Source organism: Netta rufina (assembly GCF_964035555.1).
Source record: "Netta rufina genome assembly, chromosome: 7".
Classification (NCBI taxonomy): Eukaryota; Metazoa; Chordata; class Aves; order Anseriformes; family Anatidae; genus Netta; species Netta rufina.
Window position 1 is genome coordinate 4,705,152 of NC_140130.1, and position 24,165 is coordinate 4,729,316.

Sequence of the window (24,165 nt, forward strand, 5' to 3'; positions counted from 1 at the left end):
GTTTCTTGTAGAACAAATAGAAGCAAGCTGCTGTTTTTTCCACTACCCAATGTGCAAAACTGAAGCTGCAGTTGTCTCCAAAAGCCTGGCCTTTGGAGGAAAACAAAGTAGGAGATATGTAACCCCAGAATGAGTCTGTCACCTTTTCTTTCCCAGGTTGCTGGTGATTTTCCTGGAAAAGTAACAATTCAGGAAAAGCAAGAATTTAGGAATTGTGTTTCTCTAAATAAAAGTTTAAATGTCACACTGCCGCAGAAGCCCACCATGTGTCCATGGCTTTCCCCAGGGAGCTGAATATTAATTCCAAATCTAGTAGATATTTCTGTGAAGTCCTGTGAATTTGTCACACCCAAATAACAAAATACCAACTCTTCCTAAGGTTTCTATTGCAGTTTTAGAAACATGCTTCTCCCCCTGTGAGCTGAAATCAATGTTAAATACTGTTAGGAGTAACTCATCAGATTAAGACAAAGAAGTTCCAAACTTTATATTTTAGCAGGAATTTATCATTGTGACTTAAGACCCCTTAAACAAAACACTAAAAGAAGACATGAGTTTCCATCTCCACCCAGAATGTGGTATAATTTTTTTTCTTCTGGATGGTATTTCTCTATTTTCTGTAGAACACACCTCTTTCCTTGATAGGCTGTGGATGAGAAGGAGAAAATAATACAAAAATGAATTCCTTGTGTATTGGGTTTCTCTGCCTTAGCACACATCCTCTGTTGCTATTTGGTTGACTTGTATTTATTGCTTTTGGTACTTTAGTAATTAAAAATAGCCTTATTTATGTCCAGCAACAAAAGACAGTGGTACAGATGTCAGATTAATAAAATAAGGTAGAGGTGGATCTTATTGGCTTTGCTGACTTGAGTCAGACATCTCTAAACTGGATTAGATTCATTTAAAGTAAATTGCAGCTCTCTAAACATTGTCTTTCTCTGCAGGAGGAACTTCTTGAAAATAATTTGCAAACTTTAGCTACTGATGTGGCTCCGGTTTATAAAAAGCTTGCTCCTGAAGCTTTCCAGAACCAGGTAGGTCTGTGACAGCCAACTAGTGTAGCTGTACCTCCAGCAAGGCAGTATTGTTTAAAAACGAGGTGCAACGCGAAAGTATGTTAACAGGTGGAAGCAGGAGATCTCACAGATGTGACGAATCCCACTGCTTACTTCCATTTGTTATTTCATGTGGTTGGTTTTAAATTCTTTTTATTCCAGCTGGTGATTAAGTTACGCCACCAGCTGTACATTTTTAAAAGTCTTACAAATAAAAACACTTTATTTGCAGAGATGGTTTGATCCTGGCTGAGCTGATAATCTTGTTGATAGCCAGTAAGAAGTACTGCATGTTTTGTGGGGAAATAGGTGCTTTCTGATATACTTACTGGCTGTATTTATTCAGTCACAAATGCATTTGTGGCTTAGGGGGTTCTACGTCACACACTTGCAGTCCTAAGTACCTGTAGTTTATTTCCTTTTTAGGTGGAAAATGAGCACATGGGCCCAGACTGTCGGCTTGGATCCAAGGACGGTAGGCCTTTCTCTGGTGTAACAGCTTGCATAGATTTCTGTGCCCATGCCCATAAGGATACACATAACATGCACAATGGAAGCACTGTGGTATGTACATAGGATTTTCTTTTTTTGTACTGTTTACTGTTGTGATTACTCTGTGTCCTAAAATGTTTCTCAATTTAGTGGGTACACTTGTGTGAAGTTTTTTAAACGAATGAAATGAATTGCACGTTGCCATTTATAAATTCTCATGTTATTTGGATCTATTTATTATTAGTCTACAGAGGACATAAGTTCATCTTGTAGAGCAAATCAAGAAAGGTATGTGAGTGACCTTTCCTACAAAATACCATAATTCTTTGAAGACACATGAGCCTTTTAGTCAGGATTGTCCATGGGATGGATAAGCTATTCTGAGTAGAGGCTTGATGCTCAAAGTCAGGTAATAATGGTCTAATCAAGGAGTTGCACACACATCTGTAGGAAAGCTTAAACAAATAAACTTGGTATTAATTTACCTCCCCCAGCCCATCAAATCCACTTTCTCCTTGCACTGTGCACTTCCCAAACTTCACATTGGTAAAGTTACTAGTCAGAAAGTACATCCTGTGATGTCATGGAGTAGGTGATGGAGTCAGGTGCCTCTTATGGTCCTTGAAATTAAATCTGAGTATCTCATTATGAAAGGATAACCCACAGTTATCAGTGTGTATTTTATTTATTTTTTTTGATGTGATCATTGTAGTAAATACCTTGCTGGTTTGTTAGTGAGAAAATCAGTTGGGAATTACTCAGTTAAGTAGTCTTTTAGAAACTGAGACCCATAGTCATGAAAAGGGACACAGTCAGAAGAAAATGAAATAAAGCTGACAATGCTTGTGTAAATATGAGTTTTGTTTCTTTAGTAGTTAGAACATTGTAAATACTTCCTAAACAACTAGGATGACTTCTTGTACGTCAGTGAAGGTAACACTTGAGAATAATTTCTCAATCAAAAGGATGTGTATACAGAAAAAGGAAAATGCATCTAAAATCTCTGCCCTCTTATAAACCGATTTTTTTCAGATTTGAAAATGAGAATTCAATTATTATGTTGCTGTGATTCAATAAAGCATTGAATTTAAGTATGTACTTACTGGTGTTTGTATGTAACGTCAAGGAGAGGTGACTGGAAAGGTTGTTGATGTTAAATGTCTTCTTGCAGGTTGGGTAAATATCTGTTACTTAAGTATGGAAGCAGGCCTCAGAATTCATCAGGAATGCCAGTCCTGAATAGACTAGCACTTTCTTCCTAATACTGAATGCTACTTATATGCAGATATTTTAATAAGAAAATGCTGAAAGCATACTTTGCAAAGTATTAGTGAGCTACTATGAGTAAGCTCATGTGTATGTACAGTCACTTCAAAGCTTCTGAAGCATGATAATTCAGACCTTTGAAAGATCTCAAATTTGGAAATGAGACTTCCTTTTCATGGCAGACTGCATGACATAGTTTTAAATGAAACTTAATTTGGGTGTTCCCAAAACAATATTTTAAGTGCTACTTTGCCTGTTAATGTAAAGACAAAATGGAAACTGATCCCACTACTCACTCAGCAATATTGGATCCCATAAAGAATACAGTTATCCTCTTGGAAAAGTCATAAATGTATGGCCAACAGTTGGCTGGAGGGATGATTAACTCTTATTTGTTTTTTTGTTTGTTTTTTTTTGTGTGTGTGTGTGTGGTGGTGTTTTTTTGAGGAATGTACCAGGGAATAGCTCCATGAATGTGTATTTATCTATAATAATCTGGTGTTATTTTGGTGATGAATTTTATAAGTCTTACAAAACATTATAAAATCACTACAAGTGCTGAGAAGTTCACCTTTAAATAGGACCTTCATCACATAGCTCTCTCATACAAACACCTGTTGCACACTTCATATTCTCTTTATTTAAGCTGTTTATTCCAATACGCTTGAAACAAAGGGCTGTGTATAAGTAGGTGGCAAATATTAACACTCAATTTAAGTAACAAAGTTAACAAGAAGGTGAACTGGAGTTCAGAGTCACCGAATGATCTATATACAACCCCTACAGTGAGAAGGCTTACGTAAGTTGCTGTCTAGTATGCTTAGATATGTAGTTACAGCAATGCACATTGGAAGCCCAAAGCAGAGAGTTTTGTTGTTCTGCAGACAAGGTAATAGGATATGCTGGACTTTCTTCAATCTAGATTCAGCTTGTTGATGATCAAAATTAGGGTTGTTAAGTTTGGCTTGTAAACAAATAGGAAAACTAGTGGTAAGAACAAAAAGAAATTACCATGTGTGACTCTAGCATCCGTGTAGACACCTCCTGTGTTCCCATGTAGTGTCAGAAGCTACTCCAGCTACCTGCTTAGTTTCAAATAGATTGCTGGCAATGATATTTGCATCTTACCTTTGACATACTCTGTATGCAAAATGCAGCGTGTGCAAGTATTACACCTACCTGAGGTGACTGTCAGTTTTCATATAGATGATTGTTTTCTGATAACGTGCTAATAAACAGAATGGGGATGACTTGCCCAGCTTTTTGAATCTGAAAGGCATGCAAGTTAATTTACTTTTTTTTCTCATTTCCTTTATTTGATTTTTTAATGATAATCACAACTTACACTTTTAAAATTTGTACAGAACGTACTCGTCATCTTGCACGTTGTTGGTGTTGGTAAGATTGCTTCTCTTCCTTCTTACCCAGACACAACACGTTCATTTATAAAATCGGAAGTTCCTCTAGACTAAAAAGGTTGAAATAAATAAATACCTTATAAGATGGTATTTATAAAATGCTGCCAGCTCTATCACCACTAGTTATGGCATGAGTGACACATTTTCATTTCTCCCTTCAGTTGTTGGTGAGTCGCTTTCACCACAAATATGAAAGAAATACTGCACAGTGCACAGAAAGGAAAGGAAAACCAGATTTTTTTAAAATGATTTAAATCAGACACAGATATGAGTTCAGCAAAGCACTAAATGAGCTTAAGGACAAGTAAGGAATTTACTGTATATTTAAAAGAATATTGTATCTAATCAGCTGTGAAGAACAATTTCCTTTCTCTGTCCCTGCCAGAATTTCAGAAAAGCATTCCTGTGTTTTTCCCAGATATACGTGTTTTGATGATGAAGTGAATTACTTGTATGTATTTCTGAAAATAAATGACTATCATTTTTGTTAGCAGGGGAGGAAAAAAAGTTTTGGAAACATCTTTTGTAGGTACAAGGTAGAATAGTACATTTTAAGTTAGAAACAGCAAGATTTACCATGGGAGATGTGATTTGCTGAAAACCTTTCCTGGCTATCAAAATCTGAAAATTTTGCAGAACTGCATTTTGATAGAAAAGCTGAGGACAAAAGTGAATGTTCCCTATTTGTCTCTGTAATAGAATGAAAACACTTGGCATTTCTACAGAGGTGTAAACTAGCATGATTATCTGAAAGAAGCAAAAGTTATTTCTGCCTATGGATTGAATTTTTGAAGAACCTCGAAGTCAATAAACCTGCCATCCATTTTTACTCAGATTCTTTTGTCATCTTTTAATGTTGTACGAAGGGCCATTGCTGTGTGCTGCAACACGGTGTTAGGGTGCGGTGTTCCTTGTCGACGTGAAGCTAGACTGTAAATGAGCAGCATGTAAATAAAGGCTTTATAGTTATTAATGGATTCTGTGAAATATAAGTGTTGCTGTTTCTTCAATGGCTTAGCTGCAAAAGATCACACTCTTAATACCTGTGTGAATGCATTTAAATCACTGAAATAAGGGGTTTCACAACAGCTAGAACAAAATGGTTTTTGATGACCTTACTAGCAGTGTGCCATGCATACGGGTGCTGCTCACCATATGGGGCATGTTGCCCTTTTTGCTGGGGTGGAGGAAGGTGAGAGAGTAGTGGCAGGGCCGTGCAGTCTGTAGGAGGCACTGCGGAAGGAGGGGAAGGAAGATACATCTCTGCTTACATCTGTGCTTCAAGGGCAGCTGCAATGTAAAATTATTGGCAGCAGAACTAAGTAGTTAGTGTCAATAAGCAATCCATCAACAAACTGTTCCTGATTTTTTTCCTTCTTATAATTTTTTTTAAAGATCCTCTGCTCTTCCTGTAACTTACTCTGTGTCTGTAGTTACAGCTCACCAAGTTACCACTGCATATGTATGTCCAGACCTTTGCAATAAATGACACAATATGTCTGCAAATGCTTGAAGAATGCATTTGAGGTTATGTCTACAACTTCTTTATGAGCTACAGAAGTACTTAGATGCTTAAGTTGGAGGCTCAGATTATAGCAAATCAGAGAAAAGATAAACTCCACAGCACCTTAATGGAATCACAGAATCACGAAATTGAAGGGGTTGGAAGGGACCTTGAAAGATCCTCAGGTCCAACCCCCTGCCAAAGCAGGTTCCCTTGAGCAGGCTGCCCAGGTAGGTGTCCAGATGGGCCTTGAATATCACCAGAGGAGGAGACTCCACAACCTCCCTGGGCAGCCTGTGCCAGCCGTCACCCTCACCGTGCAGCAGTTCTTTCGCATGTTGGTGCAGAACTGCCTTTCTTTATATTGTGAAAATGGAGAAATGCTAGAAGTTTCACTAGTAATGCGTGAGTTCCCAGACAGTGGTTTGTGCACTGCACCCATGTTACAGCATGCGGCATGAAAATGGCACCTGAGGTGGGTGTATCCAGGAGAAGGCACTGTTAGTAGAGCCTCAAGTGGTCAAAAGGAAAAGTGTCTGGGACTCCCTTCTTGGACTTGCAGACTTCTGCAAGCTCATTCAGGATCTAAGGGGCCAACAAAACAAACTGCTTCTCAGCTGCAAGAGAAAAGAAAGCAAAGTCATTTGTATTTGTAATGCTAACCAGTGATGGCACAGCATCTCCGAGTCCCACGTGGCACCTTCTCTCTGTTCCATCTGCAAAGGGACGATCAGCATAGGAAATCTGATTTCATCCTGGAAGGCTAGAAATGTTGTTTGACTGCTTTGCTGCATCTGGAATTTAAAACATCTGTTCTTACGTTGTGGTGCAGAAGGCTACATCTTGTGAAGTTCAGGAGGCCAAAGGCAGATGAAAGTGTCCCAGAATAATTCGTTCACAGTTGCGCGGCTACAGATGTGTAGGGCAGCAGAGTTCATGGGTGTATTTCAATGAAAAGAAGGGGGGGGGAAATGTTTTGTGATTATGCAAGTTTTACCATGACATCACTAAACCCAGAATAGGCAATGGTTTTGATCACCAGGCACACAGAAACCTAAACAAACCACCTGGCCAGTGTTTTTTTTGGCTTTCCGGCATCCTGGATGATTTAGCTGCATGTTCTGGAAAAAATACTGAGCGTAGCAGGATATGCGGTTTCACTGCCTAAGTGGGGTTTAACAGAGTCCATGCTTTTCTCATGTTCAGTTTTAATTCTGGTCCATTTGCACACAGTATCACAACCAATGGAAAATGCTGCTTTTAACTTCTCAGCTGTAGCTTATGTGTAGGTTTCCTCATCGAATATTTTGCACAAATTTAAGTATTAGAGGGGCTTTTAGTATGGATGTTTCACATTTGGTGGATTACTCTGCTTCAGCTGTAAATTGCCAGCTAATCTGCAGGACCTTAATTTATTTAAATTTAAAATCTAAATTTAAAACTGTTTTCCTGGTAACATTAACTTTTCAGTTATCCACTTGCAGTTGGGTTCTTCCTTTTATAATATATTATGGGGGAACAATGACCCTGAGAAATAATATATATTAACTTCTCTGTTACGGTATTTAGGCTTTAGGTGTATTAAGGGTATTTAGGTATTCTTTTTTTTTTTTTTTTTTTTTTTTTTTTTTCCTGGAGAATTTAGAATTTTCTTCATTCTTGTCTCATTTAATATATGGTGTACTGGAGGTGACGATACCTTCCACATAGTTCTGCCAGAGGTCCTACAGCCATTAGTTTTAGTTCCTCCAGAGTTCTTTGACTTCCTTGTTTTAAAGAAGATGTTGCTTTTGTGATACTGTCAAATACTCGTTTCTGCCTCCAGTTAAGCTCTCTTTCACCTGATAGGAGTTTTTTATTTTTATTTTTTTTCTGTCTGCTCATATACTTCCCCCTGGGTCAAGTATCGCAAAAATACAGAGCTCATCTATCCTTGCCTAATTATAAGTCAGATGAACAGATGATTAAAAGTAATACATTTTTAAGAGAAAATCTCTTTATGGGAAAGAATAAATCTACTAACTGTACAAGATAAGATTTCTATGAACGTATCTGATGAAATGCCTGGAAATGCAGACCTGTAAATTGGGTGAGGGTTTTGATTTTCAAAATAGCAAGATTGGAGATTGATCTTCAAGATTTAGACCTTTTTTTCAGACTAGCATATGGGTCCAGACAGAGGTTGGGCAGAATATTTTTAACAGCTAGTGAGAACTATGCAGAGTCTAATGAAAACAAACGGGAGCTAGGTGCCTCCGTGCTTATTTTATTTCTGTTTTTGTTTTTAATTTAGAAGGGGAGGATGTGCTGAGCCCTATGTAATTGTGCTCTCTGTATGTCCTACCCTCTCTCCCCTGAACAATTTGGAATCTGCTGGCGCATTTCAGCCAGATTCCACTGAACACAGAAACTTGTCTTGGAGCCTTTAACCTCTTGTTCCAAGCTTGGTGAAAGCCCACTGCTGAGCGGGGAGGCAGACCCAGGCCAGCTCCAGCTGCAGCTCCTGGTTAATCCACGCACAGCGGGAGGCGCCGAGCTTCAGCCGGGCCCCACCTGCTGTGGGCTGGTGCCCAGCAGAGGTGGCAGCGAGGTGTGACGGGGGCAGGGATAATGGTGCTGGGACTGGGCAGGTGGGAGCGTGGGGATGGACAAGTCCGTAGGGAACCAGGCGTCATTTGCTGCTCACGGAACAACTTGTTTTTTCTAAATCTTCCTCGTAGTCCAAAGGCTGCCCAGTGGAGGTAAGTGTGCATGGAGCAAGCACATCAGTAAATGCTACTCGTCAGCTTCTACTTGCCCTTTCACCTTTTCTTCTGAAGAGCCCTTCTCTTGATCCTTTTAAAATGCCACCTTTGTCTCTGCCCCTCAAGTTTTCTCCTCTTGCTGCTCTGCAACTGTCAAGCTTTGCATATGGCTATTTATAAAGCCCTAACCACCACCTTATTTATTTAGGATTTTTAGTTTGGGATTCTGTAATTCTGTTATTCTGGAAATAAATCTGTGATGCTTTTTTATGAAGGCTATGCTACAAAATAAATGTTTGTTTTTCCTAAATCATATTATTATTATTATTCTCCCCAAAAAAGTTAGGCATGGTGACAAGATTCTGGAAAACTGAATTAACTGGTGATACACATCAAATTGGACCTACACAGTGATGGCAAGAGAATGCCCTCATTTAGGGAGTATCATCTCCTCCTTGGATGGTGTTCAGATTGCTTTGTGTGTGTAGTTAGCAGCTCCCCATGAATAGAAGCTGAACTGTGCCATGGTATTAATGCATGGCTTTCTAGTAATGTGGTATATTGTGAAAACCAGCATTCTCCTGTGAATTTAATGAATGAAACTTAATGTGTGGTTTATTTGAACACTTGCTCCAATGTGTAAAACTGTCGCCATCCCTTGGGAAGCACAGAATGAAACCAGATAGATGTGGTTTGCTCCTCTGTTTTTAAGAATGTTTTGTGTGTGTCTGTGGTTTTTGTTTTGTTCTGTGTTGTGTTTTTTTTTTGTCCCTAGGAAACAAGCATGTGTTTTTAGCTCTTCTTTTAAGGTGAAGGTTTAATATTAATAACAGCTGGAACTCTAGACATGCTGGAAGTCATAAGTACTGCGAAGGTTCAGCAATGATTTGGAATAACTAATAAGAAAACCATTGCAATAACTTTGGATATTTATTCACGTTTCTTATCAAACTGGATCTAGCCAGCCTTCTCCTCTTGGCAACACGTAATTTAATGAGAGAAAGTAGGTCAATGGCATGAGAGAAACCGAATATTTGTTGGGTCTCGTGACTTCATTACAGCAGGCAGAGTTGGGGAGGGGTGTTAATTTAAGAAAGTGTGTGTACAGATACGTAGATTCAGAAAGAGAGAGTTATAGCTGAGATTTATTGAAAATACAGAGCAATATAGATAACTTCGTTTGCCAGACAACAACAAAAAATAGTTCCATGTCTTACAAACTTCTTGTTGAATCCATGTGGTTTTTTGTTTTTTGTTGTTGTTGTTTTTTTTTTTTTTTCATATTTAGCCTTTAAAAATAAACCTGAACATCAAATACATGTTTAAAAAAAAATACTTAAGAATTTCCAGTATACTTACAGCTCAGCCTATTTAATGAGTTTGGCATGTGTTTCTGGATAGTGTGAGCTGGCCCAAAGCTGAATTTTTCCTGTCCAAAACACATGCCTTCTCCTTATTCTTCAGGTACCAGTAATTTTTCTGCATCACCATAAATCAAAGAAATTGCATGTCAGATGTCTACATTTGAAAACCTATAGCACTGAGACTATAAAATAGAAGAAAACAATGAAGTCCAAGATAAATGCTTAAATGTTTAAATAATGTTTGTGTTCTGGTTGTATTTGTAAATGGTCCTGTTCCTCCCAGGTGTGTACATTAACAAAGGAAGATAACCGGAGAGTGGGGGTGATTCCAAGTGATGAACAGCTCCACGTGTTACCTCTCTACAAAATCTCACAAACAGATGAATTCGGCACTGAGGAAGGATTGGAAGCTAAGATAAAAGCCGGAGCCATACAGGTGCTCACAGCATTTCCCAGAGAAGTACGAATGTTAGCTGAGCCTCTCAGAGCTACAAAGAAAAAGAAACCTGACACAAGGAGGACCCCAACTGAAAAGCAGCCATTAATAGACAAAAAATATTCAACACCAGTAAAGCTGAAAACTGAAGCACCAGAAAATCTGAGCAACACGTTGCATTGTTTAGGTGAGTGATGCTCATTAAATTCTACTGGTCTTGTCTGACACTGTGTTGTGTCCTACCCATCTGAGGGGAAGGAAAAGCTCCTTAATACTCACTTTTATAACATACTCCCCTGCCCTGCATTTTAGGAGCTAATGAACAAGACAGTGTAGTCAGCATTCTGTCTTGGCACAGAAGAAGACAGGTGATAACGCAAAAATAAGTTTGTGGTGGTGTTTTCATAATCGTAAGTAATGCTAATGCACCAATGAAATGTTTTCAGGTTCCTGTATTCTGATAAATAATGGTAATAAAAGCATCTTGAAATGGTAGGAATGTTTATTTAAACAATGGGCATTATTTTATGTCATTTTAAAGTACAAGAACCATTACCTACTTTGTATGAGAGACATTGGCTGTCTGACAATCTGAGTTGATGATAATTTCCTTCTAATACTTAGTGACACAGATACTGCAGCAGAGCAAGAGACTTGCCAAAAAAAAAGGGGGCGGGGGGCAAGGTTTTATCAAATAAAACAGGACTTCTCAAATTCTTTGAAATGCTGTCGGTGAGGGTGTAAGAGATGGGATCTGACAGCAGCTAAGTACAAGGTGTGCTTTCTCTGTTACAGGGAGATTGCACTGGCCTCAGTCTTCTGCAGCAATGTGTGCTTGTGCAGCATAGAAGTAATTACTAAACTGAGCTGTGCGGAGATGCTTTTGATTCGTGCTATTTTACCTGACTGGGGTCAGGTTTTGAACAAGTATTTTTGGACAATAAAACTCTTCTCTGGGAGTTCTCAGAAATGAAAAGTAGAAAAGAAGGAAAATGAGGAAGCCACAGAGCAGATTCTGTGATGAGAAGGGAGAAAACAAATAAAAAGCATAGCCTGTCTGGCTCTGGGGAAGAAAAGGGGGAATTTAGCCAACCTGATGAAATTTTGAATGTTAATTCATGAGGGAAATCCAGGTACATGTGATAGATTTCACTTGAGGAACAAAAATTAAATCTGGATATCTTCTGGGGAAGAAAAAAACACTGCAAACGAGAATCTATATGACACATCTGTAATTTGTACTCATCAACCTGAGTACATGTTTCTCTCATATGAGACAGGGCAACAAATAAAACTTTGCGTACAGCAGGATGAAATAAGAAAAGAATTATTACACTACTAGGAAATTAGACAGCCATTGAGTTAATCTGCATGTAAGTTTGGGAGACAGTCCAGGCTCTGAAACAAATATAAAAGGACTCCTCAGGCTGAGGACAACGTCCAACAATAACTCCAAAGCAATGATTAATAACTTCCATCGTGCTTCGGGTGGACTGGAAGTCCTGGAAGGATTAGAGGACTCTGGCTTGGGAAGGAATTCTGAAATTGTCTGATCTCACTGTAAAGTTGTGCTGAAACACTGAAGTAGTTCGGAACGGTCTACCTGAGCGTGACCTTGTCGTTAAAAACAGGCATGGCTCCTGAATTTGAAAGCCATCCCTTTAATAAATGGTATGCTATCCAGAGTTTTGCTGTGTGCTTTGGAAATGTAAGACTAACGTTAATCCCTTAAACATGCAAGAATCAACTTAAATAATTGATCTTAACTTTAAATAATTAGGTAATACAGTCTAAAAGAGCTGCTGATAAAAATAACTCTGAGTGATGAAGAAATTCTCTTAAGAGTGAGAAAGTTTTTCAAAGATGGAAAGAGTTGAATAAAACCATTTTCTTTCTGTCGTAAAGGTTCAGCCTCTATCATGCAGATTCTGATAGTGGAATTCCCTCAAGATTCTGCAAGTGAAACATGTCGAGTTTATGCCGTTCTTTCTGACTCAGAAAAGCTGTCAAGACAGTAAGCCCAAACCTGCAGACGGCACATGGCTGCAGCTGGCCAAGATTAGTAACTCAGAGCATTTATGCACATTGTGTGTGTTTCCTGTAGTCACACAGCGCAATGGCTGAATGTCACCATAACGGCCTCTGCCCTGCCCCTTGCCAAAAACACAAAGTTCCATGGATTATGAATTTAGAAAATTATAGTATTAACCTGTACATGCTACTTTTTGCTGTAATAAGGGATCAGTCCTTGGTTCTTTCAATTTTGCCAGTTGTAGGTATGATTTCAGTCCTGAGAAATTAATAATGTTAATCTGGCAAAGATTATGAGCTTCAACATCAGAACAAAATCAAATGGCTTGTGGAAGAGAGGAGTTGAAATTAGACTATCCAGTAGCCATCGTTCCTGACTGCAAACTGGAGGAAACAATTATTTAAATGGATATCCTTCCACATTAATAGTGGCCATCAGCTCTGCTCATACTATTTAAACATAAAAAAACAGAAAGGCTTGTGTAATAGATAATGGAAACAAAGTACAGAGAAACTTACTAGGGGGAGAGAAGAACAATACCAACTCTATAGTTTTAGGTAAGCAGAAGTAAAGAGAGTTCTGCTATACAGCTACCTTAAGCATGTCAGATATGTCTGTTAAATTTTCTACTAATATAAGAATAAAATACTAGCTTATGTGTACCAGAAAGGAAAAAAAAAATATTGATAAATGGTGTCTGTAATGTGCTCAATTTACTAATGAGGACAAGAGTTTAGAGTATTGGTTTTGCTTTTTAAATATTAAAAAGAATATGGAGAATGTGCAATTAGATGAGATAAGCATTGTATATTCAGTCAGGTTTTAGGCCACGTGAGGCTAGCACTCTTTGGAGTAGAGTGGGGATTCTGAAGGAGTCACAAGGCTGACTATTGGGTATTGTCCATTGTTCGTCTTCTTTGGGAAGAGACTCTGACCATTATTTCAAAGCCATTACTGTATCCCCAGCTGGAAAGCCCGTAAACCTTGAGAGACTCCTCTAACCCGCCATGTCTGCATCGTATGGAGAGCTGGAAATTACACAGTGCTAAGACAGGACTATCTTCTGTTTTTACCTAGCAGCAGAGATGATGGTGAGGAGGACCTTTATGGTGCTGAAGACAGCTTAGGTCTGCTTGGTAGAGCAGGTATATGTGATGTCTTGGCTAGGTTCCTAATTGTGCCAAGTGTTTTGTGGAAACACTATATATTAAATAGGGTGTATTTGTCACACACCTCTTGCCAGTTTTTGTTAATTAATGTTAATTTTTACATTTGTGCTAATGCTGAGAGCCATTGAAATCCGAAATTGTTACAAAATACATATTAAAGATCAAAATATATATATATATTTTAAAAATGCATCTTTATATAGTTTCATCATAAAGCCCGTTATTCTGGACCAATAAACTTTAGAGATGGAAATGTTATTTTTTCTCTTCATCAATACTGGCAATTCCTCTTGGCCTGTATTGGACAGAAGCGGAGACGAACCACCAGCCTGGAGCCAGCCTCTCGGCTGGCTGCAGCACAGCAGTACTGCAGCCAGCAGATCCCAGTGGGGCTGCACTCTGTTTGAACACGAGGTAGAAGTCCCAGGACGTGATGGCACTTTACCTGAACCATTACTGATTTCCTTCTACCCATATATTTGAATTTAATTCTGTTTTGTAACATCTGTAATATTTTCCTCCTAACCAAAACATTGAGCCTGACTTTTGTTCAATATTAATTTCAGAGGAATGTGCACCTCCGTACGTTACCAGGACACACAGTTTTATATCTTTCTAACACGTATAGACCCTATATTGAAAATGTTGATTTCAACTCGATGCTGTTAAATACAATTTCAGTGTAGGTTTTTTTTTCTTAATTAAATGGAATGCTTTGAGTTTGTTTTCATAAAAAGGTTCTTAAAAGAATATATGCAGTTTCCTTCTGTCACCCCTCAGTTTCAGTATCTGTATGCTAAATGTATTGTCTGTAGTTTATCCCACTTTTTTTTTCCTCATTCCTGAAAGCATGTTGAAAGAATGTTTTTTAATCCATCACTATTTATAAATTAATAGAAGACAGAATAGTTCTTCTATATTCGGTAAAGCAGTTAGACATTTTGTGTATTTATGGAACAAAGAAACAACACTGACAGAGACAGTCCTTTGTGAGAATGTGGAAGAACTCTGCGTTGTACTAGTTTGCCAGCTAACAGATGTAAAGCAGTTTTAGGGCATGATGTAAAGTTCATCAAAGTCAACGGAATTATTTACCATTACACTTACAGACTCTGGATGAAACTTATTTGTGATCAGAACAAGTCATTTGAGGAGAGAGCAGTTTTATTCTACAAATGAGCACAACTGCAGTGTGCCAGGACTAGAAATTGGGAGCTGACATAAACCGAACAAGTAATCCCCCAAAAGATTTGAAATATCTAGTGTGTGCCAATTAGGTGCAAGACAGAGCGAGTCACATGCAGCCGTTTGAATTTACCTGGAGTATGTTGCCAGATACTTTTTTAACTCTGAGCAGTTACTTGCTAATGCACAAATTGTACTTTTGTTCTGCAAGGGACAGGATCTGTAAACGTGCTTTTTCCTTCTGTCATAATTTGGGGTAAGGTGATAAAGAATTTTGGTTGTTTCACAGGCTTAATTTCAGATAGACCAAATTTTGGCAGTTACCTAAAAACCTTTGATGCAGTGCTTCCTGCTAGACCATGCAGTTAGGCAGCTGCTGGGAAGCACTTGTATAGAACTGGGCTGTCTGAATCGGAACTGAGTGCTTATTTGATCTGCTTTTTCATCCCTCCGTGAAATACCTTTCTGTTTTATATACCAGCAGTCTGATGGGAACAGATTAAGGCGGTAATTCAGCAAGGTAATTATGTATGTAATTTGTCATACAGATACTCCTAGAAAGGTAAAAATAACCACGCTGAAAAATTTGTAGTCATCACTGATATCTTTCATATTAGAAAGTACGTATGAAAATACCATAAAAGGTGTTCTATTAACTGAGGAAAAGTAACTTACGCTTTGGTGTGCATTTTTTTTAGGGAACAAAACAGATGCTTTAAAACCTGGAATAAAAATGGAGACTTCCGATCACCTCTATGCCATGAAACATACTTCAAACACTACTAAAAATTGCTCCCTATTGAAACAGTACTCGGCTTCCCCCCCTTTCAAGGTGGATAGTTTACATCCCTATTCATCGTTAGCACATAAGCCTGGCCTAACAGCAGTGACTAATATTCAACAAGATTTTTCAGTTCCCTACGGGTATTTTGAATGCAGTAGTAAGCAACCTCACGTGACACCTTATATTAATTGCAAGAACTTTGATGTGTCGGTCAAAGATTATACTGGAATTTTGCTGAATGACAAGATGAATGGTGTGCCACCAATTCTTCCAGAGGTCACTGCTCCAGGCCCCCCAGCCCATACAGACCCCCTGCCCAGTATACTTGAACATCAGCCAGACAAGCAGAATTGTCAGCCTCAGTTGGACAATTCTCCTTCTTCGCAGATGATCGGCTCTTGCGATCTGTCAGTACCGCAGAGCTCTCCAGCAAGGGACGCAGTTGGAAATGAAGCTGACTGCTCCCACGGGTGCCCAGTGGAGAAGGGTGGCTCCCTTCGAGAACAGATGTGTGATTTTGACTGTGCTGACGAAAAGCAGAACAGTGCACTGGGACAGCCGACTGATTCTGAAGAAAAAGCTGAGGAACTGTGGTCAGACAGCGAGCACAATTTTTTGGATGATGACATTGGCGGTGTTGCTGTGGCACCTTCTCATGGTTCTATCTTAATTGAATGTGCAAGACGTGAACTCCATGCTACCACACCTATTAAAAAACCCAACCGCAATCATCCCACACGGATTTCCTTAGTTTTCTACCAACACAAAAATTTAAATGAGCCAAAACATGGGTTAGCCATGTGGGAAGCAAAGATGGCTGAGAGGGCAAAAGAAAAAGAAAAAGAAGCAGAACGATTGGGAACAGAGAATACTGAACTGAACTCTAGCAGCAGGAAAACAAAGCAAACAAGTGAAAACAGAGAGATTTTTTACGAAGACAATGAGTTCAACCAAATTCCATCACGCAGAGCATTAACAGTAACTAAAGATAATGTAATAACAGTATCTTCTTATGCCCTTACACGAGTTGCAGGGCCTTACAACCATTGGGCATAGGTTTTAGTATCAAATGCCTCCTCTTGGTGCAGCATTACGCAGTGTTTCTTTAAGGTGCTGTTAAAGAACAAGTCTCGTGTCGTTTACTATTTGCTCATCTCAACCATTTTAAGGCTGAGGTAAAAAAAAAAAAAAAAAAAGGGGGGGGGGGATTTCTTCTTAAACTGTGACTTTAACATTTGGTGGTGCTCAAGCACATTTTAAGCAAAAAAAAAAAAGAAAAAAGAAAAAAAAAAGTTGTATAGTTTTAATACATTCTAAAAAAGATTTTGTTTAGGTTATTAACCTTGATTGAAATCATTCAGTTTATTACCTTTAGGAATTTATATTTTGGTGCTTTAAATCAAGTCTGTTTACTACAGAAATCATTTATAGGGATTTTAACAGGTTCACATTTTATGGTGTTAAATCAAGTTATTACAGTAATAGCTCTACACAGCTCTTGGTGCTTAACCACATCAAACAGTTAAAATAAATAAGCTGAATTATTACTTCATGGTGCCATTGCTTTAACAACTTCCAACCATTGCTATATAGTCCAAATTACAGATAAATATTTTAGAAAACCAATGAATTTTTTTTCTCTAGATTTGTCATTATGTATGAAATGAAGTTATTGGCAATGATGGCTGGAAGTTGTTTTTAAGCTGTAAATATATATTTTAAAAGCACTTTCTATTTTTAAAATTAACTTGAAATAGTATAGTATAAGGATCATATTGTCTAAGGTTTGTGCATACTCTACAGAAGAAATCATTTTATTCTTGCTGTGTAGAGTTCCATATTGTTACAGCTGCAGTATGTATGCTAATAGCATGTGATTGTTTTTAGACTTGCCCTTTTTCATGGAAGATTTTGTTACATATAAACAACAGTTATGAAATACGGAAACATTATTTGAAAGAGAGTGTACAAACATGAAATTAGGAGACATCAATATGTGTGTTGCTATTGGGGAGTTAAGATTATTTTTTTTTAATTGTTTTTTTTTTTTTTTTTAAAGGCAGCATATGTTATGATTTCTTTGAGCAATAAGTGCATAAGTCTCATTCGTTTGGAGCATTATAAGTTAACATGACAACCAAATGTTCCCAATGCCTCAGGGGTAGGATTGTTTTGGGATAAAAAATACCCCCTAGAGTTGCCTTATTCTATTCTGAAACAAAAAATATTAATTTGAAGAAAATACAAAGGAAGTGTTGGAAACGAATGAAATTTCTAATATTTAACAGCAATTTTTTCCTTAAGAAGAACCCATCTATAATGTTCACCAGCTAAGTTCAGTTTTTTTACAAAACTGCTTTGTGAATTTTTAAGTGATTTCTACATTTCATGTAGAAAGGGTTGTATTCTTTCTTCCAAACATATGAAATTTATGTTCTCCATTTTTGTTGAAAAAGTGACATATCATGAAATGAGTATTCGCTGGACCAGAGGAAAAACAGACACTCCATTGCTTTTAAATGCTGTAGCATCCCACTCTTCTTTCTGATTCTCCTCTCCTATGTATTTCCTTTTTAACCTTATTTATTTAAACAAATTACCAAATGACAACGTTAGCTAAGGACTGACCTCATCCTGCAACTTCCTCCGTGAGAACAGTTCTGCGTAGCCATACCTGCCCAGTCAGAGCCAGGAGCACCGCGCAAGCCAGGACTCCTGTCGTGACTGAGAGCTGCAGGATCAGGCCCCAGAGACGAAGCTGTACCTTAATTCTGCCTCGGGAGTCCTCCCCGGCTGGGTAACCCATAGGCATAACGAGGTTAGAGTTTTCCAGTGTGAAAATATACTAATAATATACTTGATAATATTATAATGTAGTGGTGCTGTAACAGAGGAATATGAATTATCTAGATCTGCTTTATTTAAAACCTAGACAAGGTGCTTTTTCCTTGAAAAGTTGAACTGTAAATGCTCTATCTACAGTTTTGGTACGAAAAGTACGTAAATTGTATTTTTAACACATAGTGCCAGTTAGGACCTTGGTGCTACAAATACTTCGATACGGCCGTTGATCAATGAGACTGTTCTCCTGTACAAATGGACACACACCTAGTGTTTGCGGGAGCAAGGTCTGAAGTAGCAATCACTATGTAATGACCCTGGGTTCAATTCCACAGATTCCTGTCGAAATTAACAAAAATGTTGATGGCAGAGGATGACTGAATTGAACCCATTCTTTGTATCTTACCTATTTTAAGTAAAATTTGTAAAAACCGGGTATGCTGCAAATCTTAGTTCAAAGCTTAATATTAGTTCAAATAGAGGATATGAAGGGATTGTAAATAATAATAAAACAGAAACAATATTATGCCATCATTTTGTACCAGCAGTTTTATGCTTCTTGACTACGTAATATACAGTATACATCAAATCATTATGGTATTTTGTGTGCCTTAGATTTCCATTTTGAAACTTGTATATTTTTGGTGAGCCTAAGACTAGTAAGAACTCCAGCTGTCCATACAGTAAGTAGTACTGTACGTTCTCTAGCTATTCCATTCATGTATTTGCTATCTGAAAACCCTTGTCCAACACCACGATCGATCATTTGCAGAAAAGATGAGTTTATTGGTTTCACTGACAGTGCTGATAGCTTTGGGTTGTGTAATACAAATTCAGAATATCATTCAGCACTCCCATAGGAGTAACAAGTTTTGTACGCAAAGTAATGTTAGAGCCATCTCTTCCTTTAGGAATGTTCAGATCGTTACAGTGGATCAGTTTCACTTGAATATTCCCCTGTAAATGTCCAGATTTTACTTCTGTGTGGTTAGAAACTTCAAGGTGAAAATGTTCTATTTAAAAACCAGCAGCTTCCCTCAAAGAAGTGAGAAACTGAAAGGTGGATCTGAACTGATACCTCCAAACACAGCCCCTGGCAAGTCACTGCTCCAGTGACTGCACCAGTAGACTTTCAGCAAGTCCAGGTCTACCTTATTTGAAAAGGCAATTTTAAGAGAAAAGTTTATCTTAACATAAGAGTAATACTATTAACTGATAGGTGCTAAAGCTCAGAGCTACTACTTTATTAAGATTACTTATATGAGAAAATATATTGTCTGTACAATAGGTGCTCTTTCCTTGGCTGTTCATAACATAACTACTTTCTCAGTGTGTATCTAACAGGCTGGCCGCTTCTGGTTACTGCTGTGGCACGTGGCAGGTTGTGAGTCGGGAAGCTCATATTTTCTATTGCTGTACTGCGGTATAGAAAATACAGCCTAGTACTGTTTTTACAACTGTGTGCTATTTATGGTAACATTTCAGAATATCTATCAGTCTTGTACACAAATTACGTGGTTTTGTTTTGAGTAAGGTTATCATTTTATAACAGTAGTTGTCTCTTAAGATTTGTACATCTGTGGGTGTATTGCTTCCCTTTGCAGCCCACGCCACCACTTGCGTAGTTTGCTTTTATCCCTTAACAAAGGCCTTCGGGGATGGCCAGATCAGGAACTGGATCCAAAGTTAAGGTAGCTGGCTAGGGCAGACCCACACATTTTATTTGGTTTCCAACAGCTGGTATTGTACTCAGTGGGAAAAAAAAATAAAATAAAAAGGATTCAGGTATGGGCTGGTGGAGGGATATGGTTGTCTTTTAACTCTTTTTCCCAGTTCTCTAGCAAAAACTGTCATGACCCAACACGGGACACCTTCGATTTTGCAGAAGAGATGTCTCTCACCCCCTTTCTCTACTGGGTCCGGCACCACCACAGAGGGAAAATGTAGTGCCTTCAGCAAGAGCCAGTTCTGAGTCCCTGAGTCCCCCTTGGAGTTACTGCAGCTGTGCCCAATTACAGACTGAATTTTACTCAAAGAATTTCTCCATGTTACTGTTTCTAACAGGCTACCTTGTACTACAGAAAGTAGCAAAAATTATTTCTAGAAATATTTTAGTCACGAGATCCAAAAAGCTTTGAAAGAACTTACAAATACTTGTGACCTAGTTCTAACAGTTGTATGCAGTTCTGTTTTTCGTAAGACCTTTCTAAGCTAACTCTTTTACTTAGGAATAACTGCTGTTAAAAGTCTTTATCTTACCTGACAGCACCTCTCTACACTTAGAACAGGAAACAATTGTATCTTAAGCAATGTTTCATTGTAAGCATGGGTAAATGACACATTCGTTAGTACTAACGATTATTTTTAACATACAACCATTTGTGTTTTTTTTAAAAAGATGTTTTTAATATCATTGCAGTATTACACTAAAATTGGTGGATGAAATTTGGGTCCTGTTTACATTGCTGCAGCCCTGTTGACTGCAATGAGCTCATTTATCAAGCTTTTATGTGATTTTCATATTTAACTGGATGGATATGGATACAGTTGACCAAAGCCCATGCTGACTCAGACCCCTGCAACAATACCACAATTAATAGTCTTGCAAGGACGTACACAGAAAGACTTGGGATTGATGTACTTTTGGTTAAGTGCAGAGGTTACATTGTTTGTAGCACAAGGAGTGATTAGTGGTGTGTAGAGAGGCATAATGCCTTCACATCGAGTTTCAGGCATACAGGCAGGTCTCCTTCAGACCTGATTCAGGCTTATGTTGACAGGTGGGGTTTTTTTTGTGATTTTTTTTTTTTCTTATTTGATAGGTTGTTCAATGACAAATTTTAATTGAAACTTGCTAACAAACTGCATCTTCATGATTTTATATTTAAAATGTAAGGTTCAATCTCACCCTTTCACTTCTGATGAAATTTCTCTCTGTGAAATTAGCTCATTTATCAATCAGTCACCAACCTTATAACTATGTGATTATGCCTTTTTTTTCCTCCATGGAAATCCTGTAACTTTTAGTTCATACAAGTTCACAGAATCATTAAGGTTGTAAAAGACCTTTAAGATCATCTGGTCCAACCATCCCCTACCACCAGTATCACCCACCAAACCATGTCCCTAAGCACCACGTCCAGTCTTTCCTCGAACACTCCCAGGGACAGTGATGCCACCGCTTCCTGAGCAACTTGTTCCAATGCCTGACTGCTCTTTCTGAGAAGAAATGTCTCCTCATTTCTAACCTATAGGAAATAACCATATCCTGAGAAACTACAAAAAGCTAAATTGCATGTCTACTTCACACTTCCTGTGCATAAGAGCAGTTGTATTCAAAGTAAGGTCTTTGTGACGTATCTTCCATAAAATTGTTGGTGGTGTATTTCTCACGTGTAAAAAGCATCTGTCCAGCGGTGCCCCATGAAACTTTCTGTCATCTGATCTTAAATAAGTAGTTAGAGACAAGGAACAGTCCAATCCCATGTAGAAATATAGCCTGGCTTTCTTACTTCTGTCAGGTGGTGATCTGACTTTCAGGAGAAAGTGCAGAGAAATATCTTTCCGTACAATTAAACTGCAGAGAAAGTTTCCATTGATGATTGTGACACCACAGGACTGCACTGCAATGTCTGCGTTACAGCGTTGTTCCTAACCAGCAAGGATGTGCCGTTGTGTCACACAGCTGTGGGTACGTGTACAAATTCAGCTGTTTCCACAGTTCCTCCGGGGACAGTCATCTTTCCCTCGTTCTCTGCCTAAGTATATTGTTTTTTTTAAGGAACAACAACCAAAAAAAAAAAAAAAGGGTGAGAGAGTCGGTCACTCTCTTTAATCTGTGTAGACAGTCAGAGGCAAAGCTGTGAAAGGTACAGTGGACTTCAGAAACAGCCTTCTCATGTACACGTGTTGTGGTTGCTAGGGTGCTTCTTTATACTGACACCTTTTGGTGTATGTAATTTTAAATACAAAAACTTCTTGAAGTCCATGATACATTTTTATCCTTCTTTAATTAAATAGAGTGGCCAGTGTCAAAACTCCTGAGGATGTGGCTACTCAGTACGGAAACTGGCTCTAGTTTCTTCTGAACTTCCCTGATCCTTAGTTTTCAGAAGTTGTGTAAATGGCGCTTCAGTATGTTGCTGCAAAAAATGTAGAGATTTATACTTGAGGTTTTTTCAGAGAGCAAGGATTTCTAATCATAGTATCTGATCAGGCAGCCACCAGTATGCATATAGGTCACATATTTTTTCTGAAGTGTTTGAAAATTGATTTAATATTTATTTTATTATTGCCCTGTTAAAACATTTTTGGTCGTGTCAAAAATGAGGAGTGAGCTAAATTTTTTTGCTTAATATTGTCCTTTACATACTTGCTTCCTAAATTAAGACAACTTAATTCTCAACATGCTGCTGTGTCATCTCTGAAGAACGTTAAATTGGACTAGTGTTGATGAGTAGGTGTTGCTTTCTGCTCTATACAGATGACACCAAATACTACAGGCAGCTTTCTCATTCCTTAGTCTCCTTGTGGATCACCTGTTGTGGTTAGCTGTTTTCACACTCGGCACTAGATCGCATTCTCACCTGCTGCTGAATGCTTTAAACGCTTACAACTGCTCCAGAAGTTCTTCCTGTCTCTCTGCAGACCTACTTCAGTGCTCAGCAGTAGGAGTAGAGATGTCAGCCTGCTCGTGAACACTCCCCACAGCTGTCGCTACTTTCTATGTAGATCAGCCAGTCTTCATCATCTCAGGAATATCATATGAATTTATTCTCTTTGTGACTGTCCCAAAATCTGTTTCTTTGTCACCTCTTACTCTATATAATGCAGTTCTCATTTTTTCATTCTTTCTTTCTTTTTTTTTTTTTTTGAATTCATGTTCTCTCATATGGAACCTATAATATTGGATATTTTTTCATTTCAAGAAAGAAGGACATTTCATTATCTTTCTTCATCAGTATTTTCTTTTTTTTTATTTTTTTTTTAAATATTTTTCCAGTTAACTCTCTTGCTGTAGTTGTTACACTCTGTTCTTCTGTCTGCAAGTAGCTAAACAAAGACCCTTTGCTCACAGTTGAAGACTCCTGTTGCTAGCATCTCTGTGGAGTGCCTTCTCTTCTTTTGAGTTACTCTACCAGCTCTGCTCAGATTTTGACATGACAGGTGCTGCAGACCCTGCATAATTACAAGAGCAGGAGTATTTCTTTACATCTTCTGGTTATATTCCCGTGCAGAGATAGTTCTCGTCCTTGTGAGAAACCTTAGTGTTGTGCAAGTTCATGCCTTAACTGACAGGACTGCTTGGAAAAAAAAAAAAAAAAGAGTGGGAACAATGGATTTTTTGGGTTCTTCCTCTGTAGCAGCAAGTGGAACTGATTGAGCTTGAGCAGAAAACAATAGTAATTGCCTTTTATAAAAGGGTACAGGAGCGTTGGCATTGTTTTTTCTCTTTCTGAGACGCAAAGACTTTAGGATCCTTTTTCCAATCCAGTTCCCCAGTTCACCCCAACATTGTTTACAGTGCTTAACCACATACTTGTAACTTCAGCTTTTAAAGATATAAGATGCTTCTTGATGCTGTATCCTGAATTCTTCTACAACAGCAACTTCTCTCTTTTCTACTGGACCATGATATATGCCATTTTCCACACATAGTTACATGAAAATGCTAGGATCTTCCAACAGTGTACTTGCAGTGAATGCAAGACTGGGGTGCTAAATAACTTACGCGAAGGTGACTTGCTCTGTTTGGTGTGACAGTGCTGTTTTTAACACTCCGCACACCCTACCAGCTTTCCTCATAAAATGAGAGTACACAGGTGGTAGACCTCGAAGAACTGTGTAAGAAGGAGGAGAGATTTGTCAGCTA

The 24,165-nt window shown here is 38.3% G+C and overlaps 1 protein-coding gene across 1 annotated transcript in view; it reads left to right on the forward strand.

The window, feature by feature from the left end:
* TET1 (tet methylcytosine dioxygenase 1) overlaps window positions 1-18,687 on the forward strand; it is a gene marked incomplete at its 5' end in the record, with an annotated part of 57,961 nt that extends 39,274 nt beyond the window's left edge. The window contains 5 exons of the mRNA XM_084290651.1: window positions 948-1,037; window positions 1,485-1,622; window positions 8,459-8,479; window positions 10,130-10,469; window positions 15,367-18,687. Coding sequence (XP_084146777.1) covers window positions 948-1,037; window positions 1,485-1,622; window positions 8,459-8,479; window positions 10,130-10,469; window positions 15,367-16,508 — 1,731 coding nt within the window. The 3' untranslated portion in view covers window positions 16,509-18,687. The remainder of the gene's footprint in view (window positions 1-947; window positions 1,038-1,484; window positions 1,623-8,458; window positions 8,480-10,129; window positions 10,470-15,366) is intronic.
* Between the last annotated feature and the right edge of the window lie 5,478 nt (window positions 18,688-24,165).